The sequence below is a fragment of the Ctenopharyngodon idella genome, chromosome 21 (genome assembly GCF_019924925.1).
Source record: "Ctenopharyngodon idella isolate HZGC_01 chromosome 21, HZGC01, whole genome shotgun sequence".
Taxonomy (NCBI): Eukaryota; Metazoa; Chordata; class Actinopteri; order Cypriniformes; family Xenocyprididae; genus Ctenopharyngodon; species Ctenopharyngodon idella.
The window spans coordinates 13,199,493-13,209,183 of NC_067240.1; the positions used below are offsets into that span (position 1 = coordinate 13,199,493).

Below are 9,691 nucleotides of genomic sequence, written 5' to 3' on the forward strand. Positions count from 1 at the left end.
CTAGAGGAAGTAGTATATAGTGTCTTAAAATCAGTGTTGGGTGTAATGCATTACCAAGTAATTAGTTACTGTCTTTTAATTACCTTTACTGTGAAAAAAAGTGCAAAGTTGTTTTCATAATTATTACTCTTAATTTTTCTGTAATTTAATTACACTTAGTAGCTAATTAATTACTTTTTAGAGTAACTTACCCATTCAAGACAATAAGCACCATATCTTATTCTTAATTCTACATAATAATCATTTTAATAATAATAATAACAACAACAATATCCAACAATAATAATAATAGTTTTAAAACAAGATTTAAAATGATCTGTGGCATTTTATCACAGCTGACTGAGTATCAACGTGTTAGTTTCGCGCTCTATTCAAAACTATATTAATTTAAAATTCTTTGGAATGGAACCTAAATTATGTTGGCATGTAAATAGGTTCGCATAATTCTTTGATCACTGATACGTCTCCTTTATTTTCATGTTTTATTCTTTTTAAATGGATGCGTATTTTCTTGTGTAGATGTAGTTGCCTCACCTGATTTATTCTCTTCGGAGTCTAAAAATGACAGTATACTGTGGATTTATAGTAAATTAAATCTCCATCAACATAGAGTTTCTTAAAATGACAAAAGAAAAGAGCCAATCAGCTTCATCGCTTACGCGGATTGGCTAACGAGAAGCCTCAGACTTTCTCCAGTAGGTCCATTACACAGACCTCGTGACAATTGGTTACTGGGCTGCTTAGCCATAAACGCTTTTATAAACTTTAAAGCTTGAGTCTATCTTTTAATTTTAAAATACTATTCAAATAAAAAACGTGAAAACACTCGCTTAGTGTCACTATTAGCAGTGTTTGAGAATCAAGAAGAGCAGTTAGCAACATTGCTTCAAACATTGAGTCATTATTAGCAATGACGCGACTTTGGGGCGTGGCTATCTGTATGCGCAAAGACGGGGGAGTTTTAAAGAAACTTATTTTTATTTTCTATTTATTTATTTTTTTGGTGGCACAATAGGCGTACATAAATTACACATATCAGCTAACACGCGCAAATATGTGCAAAATAAATTAAAATATATAAAAAAGGATTTATTTCCTTTTTATTTCCATTTTACTCTTTAATGAGAGATATAAATATTTTAATCTATTATTAAATATATAAAACTTATAATTTCCTATTGTTATGCTCGAATGCATGAATATGAAATACACGTTAAATTTATGATCCTACATCACTGCCAAAAGTAACAGTGAGGAGAGCGAGGAGACGACAGAGTGGGATGAGGAGCTGCGCAGATAGCTTTCATGTTGTGCCTCAGCAGCACCGAATGGAGAACTGAGAATACGATCATTTACAGCCTGCATTCATTGTCAAGATATCAAAGGCGAATCAACTCGTCGTTGGTAATGAAATGTTCTTCAGACTAAATGCTCTCGTCATTCAGCACTATGTGCTATTCATTTCCAGCGACTGCAGTGGATTTGATAGAGCAGTGGTGTGCCAGTCCAGGACTAGTGGTACAGTAAGTGTGTCTGCCCTGCAAAATCTGCTCTTCGTGGACAACATCTTTTATGGGCACTAACAACTTAAGATGTGCTTTGTCATTTAAGTCATTTAATTATGTTGTTTGCATGAATTACGCTTGTGTTATTAATTATCAATATAATTGTTTTTTTACTTATTCTATTTTATATTTAAGTGTGCGTCACATTATAAAAATGACTCTAAGCAGTTGGGAATCAGTTTGTTTCGATCTAAATAGGTCAGTTTCATGGTACGATTCGGGATTTTAACTGCTTTTTCTATTTTCTCGTTCCACGCAGGTTTAATCCCTATTTTGGCATCTTTCGTAAACACAAGATGAGCCGCTTACGGTACAAAGTAGCGACTGTCAGATGGAACTGTTCTGTCGCGCGCTGTGACCAGCCACGCATTTGCCACGTGCGACTACTGCTGTTGTGCTTGTGCGTGCTGGTGGCAATGACATTAACACTGGCAATATCACTGTCTAACCAACACACGATAGAGTATGACTTACCTCCCAGACCTCCCGACCTGTTCAAAGACAAGGTAAGAGGACTACAGGCATTTTGTAATTTCTTTTCTTGTAATTTATAATTTCTCTGGAATACAGCCCTGTTGGGAAATCTATCTTTAACTTGTAGCTGTGTTTTGGGACATCTTTTTTTAATTTATTTTTTTTAAACTGGTCCTTAGCTGTTTGACCAGCAGCCATGATGTTGCTGGTCCAAGGTTGGACTATCTAATAATTATCCTACTGTCTTAAAGGCACAATATGCAAGATTTTTGGATTAAAATACACACTAGAGAAGTTATATATTTTGTTGACTTGTGTACTTATATTATCCCAAATGTTTCCAAGAATGTTTAAATCCAGAGAAATAAGCAATTTTAACCAGGACACGGACCGTGTCCGTGCGTCGCCTATCAATGACATCATACCTGCGTACCCTCGGTTTCCGGTTTTAATTTGTAGAAACCATGGAAACACCAAAGAGGCTTTAATATATTATGTGTTTTATTAGACAGGTGAGCTACTGTTTGGATGCATCCATTCATCGACAGAAAACTAATCATTGTTATATAGCTCAATACAGTAAGTCTTATCGTTTAAATCTCGTTTTCTTGAATTACTGCAAGTACGATGTTTTACCATGACTAATATCGATCTAGCTTACTGCAGTGTGCAACAAGTGTCTCATAGTAGCCGACGAGCAAATGCAGAGTAGCACTATAACAACTTTCAACACACAAATGTATCTAATATGATAAAAAAAAGTGCTGCTTTACCACAAATACGCTTGACCGGAAGAAGGGGAAGCGGCGACTGCGGTAAATAAAAGTTCTCGAGGCGTGTGTCGCGCTTATCTCTCATTAGCATTCGCACCTGCTCTGCTTCATACTACAGTAATGTTAATAATCTCATGGCCGAGTCCCGTCACTATTCTTTTCCACCAGCTGTAGACGTGAAGACAACACCTCTAGAGGTGAAAATATACATATTGTGCCTTTAAAAATAAAGGTTCTTTATTGGCATCTATGTCTCAGTGAAGTCACCATGAAATCAAAATGTACAATTCTTGTTTTTATGTAAATATTGCAGTATTTATTATAAATTATTTATCCATGCACATCATTTTTTTTAAAATCCATGTGTTCTCGTAATCCATTGTACAAAAGGTTCCCTATTGTGGAAAAGGGTTCTTTACATTATCAAAATGTTCTTCACACTAAGACGAAATGATTTTCTTTTAAGAACTGTTTATTTGAATGTTCTTTGGGGAACCCAAAATGGTCCTTCTGTTGTATCGCTGCATAACCCCCCCCCTTTTGGAACCTGTATTTTTAGGAGGGCAGACCAGCTATAGAAAATGGATATCACAATCCAAAACCCAGCTTTTTCCAATCTAATTGCTCTGCAATTTTCCATGTATCCAAATAATGACTATTTTGCTCTTCATTCTGTCCATCTGATCACCTTTCACATGTTTACCATCTTTAACCTTTCATAGCTGAATCACCAGCCAGGAAAGCCCACAGTTGCCCAGGTGAAGCGGCTCGTCTCGCAAGTGAGTTGGAGTAGACTTTGGTATTCCCATCTGCGACCCATTCTCACTGAACGACAGCCAGGAAGTCGTGGAAGTCGGGCTGTTCGAAAAGTAAGACATGATTGATTTAATAATATCTGCTTAGTTTTTAGTTCGATTAAATCTCAGAACTAACAAAATATAATCTGATGTCTCCCATTTTCTGTGATCCTAGCACATCTTTTCTCAACTGGATTCTCTTTCGGCGGGCTGGTCTGTAGATGTGGACTCTTTCATCTCTGAAACCCCTCGTGGCCCTGTTAGCTTCTCTAATATCCTGGCTGTTTTAGACCCAAGGGCTCCTCGACGATTGCTTTTGGCTTGTCACTATGACTCCAAATTTATACCTACAGATCCAAGTGACCCACAGAAGGTGTTTGTGGGTGCTAGTGATTCAGCTGTGCCCTGTGCTATGATGCTGGAACTGGTCACAGCTTTGGACCCACACCTCAGAAAGCACAAGCAGCTGGTGAGGCAAAGTGTTACAATCTCATCTTCAAGAAAACCGCTTTCAGAGGTCATTCATTTAAAAACTAGATTTGGAGGTAAATTGAGATGCATGTCTCTGAGGAGGTCACTTAAGCTTTTTCCAAACTTGTGAATAGCTGCTGTGCTGTAGAGTCAGTTCTGTTGTTTAACTTGTAACAGAGCTAAGAGCTACAAAACACTGCATGACTGGAAAGGATTTTGATAAGTAGAGAAGATTCTCACAAACTCTTATGAAACACAAAAATATGGAAATATACTGGAAAATATAATGCAATATATTATTTAATACATTTCCATATATGGGAAACTAGTGCTTTTATTTTTCAATATACTGCAGTATATGCATGTACCATGTATGGCTATATAATATTGATACTATAAAAATATATATAAAGCTAAATACATATTCATAAACTTACCTCACTTTACTTGTGATGGTATATAAGAAAAACGTTTTTTTTTTGGACAATGGATGTCTTGTTAAAGTCATGGCAACATTGTGGGTCAGTTGGATTTTACAAATATAAATACAAATATATTGATATATATAACTATATATTTTCCTCATGATGTATACAAATATTGCACATAAATGTGAATATATATATTACATATATGTTCAAATATATTTATATATTTACACACATAGTACCATATTTTATCACATGTACAGTACATGTATATGTTATGAAGTGTATTACTGAAAAAAAAAACATTTATTTATATATATATATATATATATATATATATATATATATATATATATATAGTAGTAAATATATTGTCACATATTTTTCAATATATGAAAAGCAGCAATTCATTATGTATTATTCAATATATTGTAATATATTAACACAATATATTATTCTGTATATTTCCAATATATATTAAATAATTTATATTGAGCGTTCAAATATATATAAGAAAATGCTTAGTAAACAGAATCCCACAGCAGCAACCAACAACTCTAGAACTGGTATCATGATTGACATTTGTTTAGCTGTTCACTTTAACAGATTCTTTATTTATTTTGTGTGAAGATGTCCAGGGTAACCCTGCAGTTGGTCTTCTTTGATGGAGGAGAGGCTTTCGAGCAGTGGTCCCAGACAGACTCGCTATATGGCTCACGGCACCTCGCAGACTACATGTCCCGCACTCCTCACCCGCCGGGTTCTGAACAAACCACACTGCTGAACGCTGTGGTGAGATGTGATGCTTGTGTATGTGTGTGCATTTGTTTTTAAAGGGGTATGAACATTTCTTCATTTACTAACCTCAGGTCTTTCCAAACCTGTATGACTTTCTGTTTGTGGAACACAAAAGAATGTTTTAAAACAAGTCAATGGGGTCCAAAATTGACTTTTATTGTATAAACTAAGACATTCTTTAAAATATCTTCTATTATGTTCTGCAGTAGAAAAAAAAAATCATACAGGTTTGGAACAACATGAAGGTGAGTAAATAATGACAAAATTTAAATTTTTTTGTCTCTTTGATTGTCTATGACTATATTGTATTTGAAGTATATGAATATACTGAGTTATAACTGATATTTGCAGGATCTCCTTGTTCTTTTGGACCTTATTGGTGCCCCTGATCCCATGTTTGTGAATCACTTTGAGAACACAGCTCGCTGGTTTGATCGCCTTATCGCTGCTGGTAAGACTGATTTGACTTTCCATTTATACTAAAGTAATCCTGGTTAATCATTAATGGCTCTTAAAACTAATGTTTGATCTGCAGTGGCTCAGAGTAAAAACTACCAGCCACTTACTTCAAAAGGAAATGCCATTTATTGACATGTCTATGTCTAGATTATTAAAAAAAAAAAAAAAAGTTCAGTGATGAATGTACAATATTGAACAAGATAATACAATAATCATGTCTTGATTGTTATCCTGTGAGTTTATTTACACCATCTATATGGCCTTGACCTTTGATCCCACTAATTATATTTCTGCATTTTCTAAGAGAAAAGACTACATAAGTTGGGGCTCCTTACTTCCCATGCCAAAGAGCAGAGCTATTTCATAAAGGATGTGAACATGGGGCCAGTTGAAGATGATCATCTTCCTTTCCTTCAGAGAGGTAAGACAAAGCGTCCATCAGATTGACAAGCAAAAAATATATGGCCTAAAGATTGGCTATACTGTATGGATCTGGCTTTTTTGACTGCAGGAGTTCCAGTGCTGCACATGATCGCAACGCCGTTCCCTTCTTTCCTGCACACGATGGAGGACACGGCAGAGAAGGTTCACGGTCACACCGTGGAGAATCTCACCAAAGTCCTTGTGGTCTTTCTGGCTGAATATTTGCGGCTCTAGAATGCTATAATGTTACATCCAACCACATCCGTTGTGGATCAGTCTATACCTCAGCTGCGTTGCTTTATGATATCTGATATCAATGACTGTACTTAGAGATGAATAACATACTGTATATTCTCAGGCTGCCGTCCTGTGTCCTGACATATGCTTACCTTTGAAATTTCTGCCATTGTTACTGAATCAGTATTGTGCCTTCAGATAGTTTTGCTATCTAGTAATGCACTGTAGTGACAAAATTATATTATTATCTGTGCCAAAAAAGAGGTTTACAAAATTTTATTCATATATTCAGTAACTGTGCAATAAAATCAATAGAATGCAAATTAGATACTTCAAACTCAGGAATGGATGTGAACCTGATGCTATATAAGAAATTATTACACTGCACTACAATGAAGCTTGGTAATGCTACAACAATTCTGATAAACTTCTATATTTAGTCTTGCAATAATTTTCTCAGATGAGCAGTCTGAAATCTCTAAATGTTCAATCACATGCTAGTCTAGATTATTTAATTTTTTAACAGAGATGGAAACTCACACTTAAGTGGCAAAAAAAATTGACTTGAGACTTGACATGGCAAGCAATTGACTTGAGACTTGACTTGTACTCTAAATTAGAGACTCTTCAGATCTACAAGGACTTTTTTCCTTAGAAGAATGCACCCTTTTTTTTTTTTTTAAATAAAAGGGAATATTTAATTCATTCCCATGAAAATGAAGACTAATTTTTACTGAGTGGACATTTACAGTAAGGAAAAAAACATTTCATACTGTATATCTTATAATATGGTATAAAATACGACTTTTTGATTCAAGTAAACCAAACATACTTTATTTTAGATAAACATTATTTAATGTCCAAGAAAATCCCCCAAAAAGTACATTTGAAAAAATATATGAAATGAATTGTCCTCTCTCTTTCTCTCTCTCTCTCTCATATATATATATATATATATATATATATATATATATATATAAATTAATTTAACACTTGAGAGACAGACATGACTTGTTGACCTTGAAAGACTTGACTTGGACTTGTGAGAAAAGACTTGAGACTTGCATTAATGACTTGAATATGTGAATATGTCTGTTTTATAATAACGAATAAATATATGTATTTTACAGTTGCACAGTTTCAACATGTACTTGTATAACTTGACATGATCGTATAGTCAATGTCTAAATAAAGGAGGAATTGAGTCTCGTCCTTGTATTTGTGCAGTGTGTTGCTATACAGCCTGGCCGCTAGGTGGCAGTGTATTGGACATTTACAGCGTTTCATGCTATGGTTTCATGGCGTCACAGCATCAGTTAGGAAACAGGTCATTTCGGCAACTACAGTTGCAATTTATATGAATGTCATTGTGTACACGTTTTATAACTTAAAGCTATGATGAGTCTGGGCGTTATACCAGTTACCAATGAGATCTTGCGCTGTAACTGATAAGGTGAGAGTGTTACTGTTTTCCTGTCTGTTAAGTATAAATGTGCTGTTAGAGTCGTGTAGAAGGGTACTTGACGTCAGGTTTAAAGCAGTTTTAGCAAAGTCCAGTAGTGTGACATGCAATAAATCTAAAACAATTACGTAAAACATTACATTTTCCAATTGTGTTATAATACAAAATTATTTTTTAATACATATTGTAATACAAATACATTTTTGAAATGACAAATGTTCCATGTAGTCTCTCAATTAATATGAGATCCGCATGTTAAAAAAACTTAAACAATCTACATTAGAAAACACTACTGGTCACTGCTATTGTTGCCCATTTGCTGAAGAAAGTTAGTTGGTTGTTGGTGGTGTGTACAGAACAAACAACACGAGCAGCCAACACACATCTGATCTTTTGAAACATAATGAAATGCATTACTACACTTCCCAGGTTGAAGTCCCCACTGTCGATCATTATCCAGCCCACTATGGTGCGCCACAGCAAGCTACAGAAACAGGTCTTATCCCTGTATCGGCAGTTTCTGCGCGCGGCACAGGACAAGCCGGGCTTCATACCGAGAATACGCGATGAATTCCGTGCCAACGCTGCGATCAAGAAGACTGAGGTCATGCACATAGAATATCTTTATCGGCGAGGCCAACGCCAACTTGAACTGCTTAAAGATGTCAACACTAAACAACTTGGATCATTCAGCAAGTCTAAAGATAACAGCTGACCACTCACATACCAACCAATACGTGTATTCAAATATCAGTACTGAAATCTTTGTTTTCTGGGAAATTACCTCATGCAGTACATGTATAACGCGCTGGCTCAGTTATTTAAATGGAAAGACCAAATGATTTTCACTTTTCTCAGGCTGGACAAGATTAAACCATAACGGTTTTTTTTTTTACAATGTTATTTATGTATCTAATTTGCAGATTAAACCCATATTGTTTGGTGCTATATCAGTATTCTTTTTTTTCATTACTTCCTCTGACTTCAGTTACTTCTGCATGAATGGGCCTACCACATTTTGTAGATGTTGAAGTGTCTACTGGATGTATTATGTATAGAGTCAGTGTAATGGAGTATCATATCCAATTCTTAAATGATTCAATGTAAATATGCTTATTTCGTTTTTTGCTCACTGCTCACATTGCTAAATGCTGCTATAAATCCTTTGTCCTGTTGAAATAGTAGTAGATGTGCTAGCAGTTACATTAGTGCACATTATAAAGGTAGAAAATGTCCTGTTAAACTTTAGACTTGTCCTAGAGCTTAAGGGATATTTTCCACAAAATTAAAATTCTGTCATTTACTCACTCTCAGGTTGTTTCAAACCTGTGTGAAATAATTTCTCCTGCTGAACATAAAAGAAGATATTTTGAAGAATGTCAGTATCCAAACACTTGATGGGCCCCATTGACTTCCATAGTATGGAAAATAACATGGAAGTCAATGGGGCCCAAATGTTTGGTTACTGACATTTTTCAAAATATCTTCTTTTATGTTCAGCAGAAGAAATAATTTCATACAGGTCTGAAACAACTTGAGGGTGAGTAAATGATGAATTATTTTTGGGTGAACTATCCCTTCATGTGGTTGTGTTACATTAATAAAAATGTAAACAAATTAGAAAATAATGTTTTTCGATCTGAATTAAAAGACTATAGTAAAAGAGATACATTCACTCAAAAGATTTGCTCATCTACATTTTTTTTTTTTTTTTTCCAAACTAAGGAAAATGATGACCAGAAAGGAAGATGTTGGGAAGAATAGCAGCCACAGTCACCATTCACTTATATTGTAGGGAAATAAT

At 35.0% G+C, this 9,691-nt stretch overlaps 2 protein-coding genes across 3 annotated transcripts; both read left to right on the plus strand.

Annotated features, from left to right (window-relative positions):
- The first annotated feature begins 1,239 nt into the window (after positions 1 to 1,239).
- Positions 1,240 to 7,634, plus strand: qpctlb (glutaminyl-peptide cyclotransferase-like b). Of its 2 annotated transcripts, none has more exons than XM_051878424.1 (8): positions 1,240 to 1,404; positions 1,825 to 2,071; positions 3,535 to 3,681; positions 3,785 to 4,078; positions 5,139 to 5,300; positions 5,658 to 5,757; positions 6,070 to 6,186; positions 6,277 to 7,634. In XM_051878424.1, exons 2-8 carry the CDS (start codon positions 1,862 to 1,864, stop codon positions 6,420 to 6,422), a joined length of 1,176 nt encoding a protein of 391 aa, XP_051734384.1. In that variant the 5' UTR covers positions 1,240 to 1,404; positions 1,825 to 1,861; the 3' UTR covers positions 6,423 to 7,634. The 2 variants fall into 2 exon arrangements, with proteins under 2 accessions (XP_051734384.1, XP_051734383.1); XM_051878423.1 differs by having other exon boundaries at positions 1,255 to 1,523.
- Positions 7,635 to 7,713: 79 nt separating this feature from the next.
- sdhaf1 (succinate dehydrogenase complex assembly factor 1) lies at positions 7,714 to 8,835 on the plus strand. Its single transcript, XM_051878425.1, has 2 exons — positions 7,714 to 7,878; positions 8,317 to 8,835. Exon 2 carries the CDS (start codon positions 8,354 to 8,356, stop codon positions 8,600 to 8,602), a length of 249 nt encoding a protein of 82 aa, XP_051734385.1. The 5' UTR covers positions 7,714 to 7,878; positions 8,317 to 8,353; the 3' UTR covers positions 8,603 to 8,835.
- Positions 8,836 to 9,691: the final 856 nt, after the last annotated feature.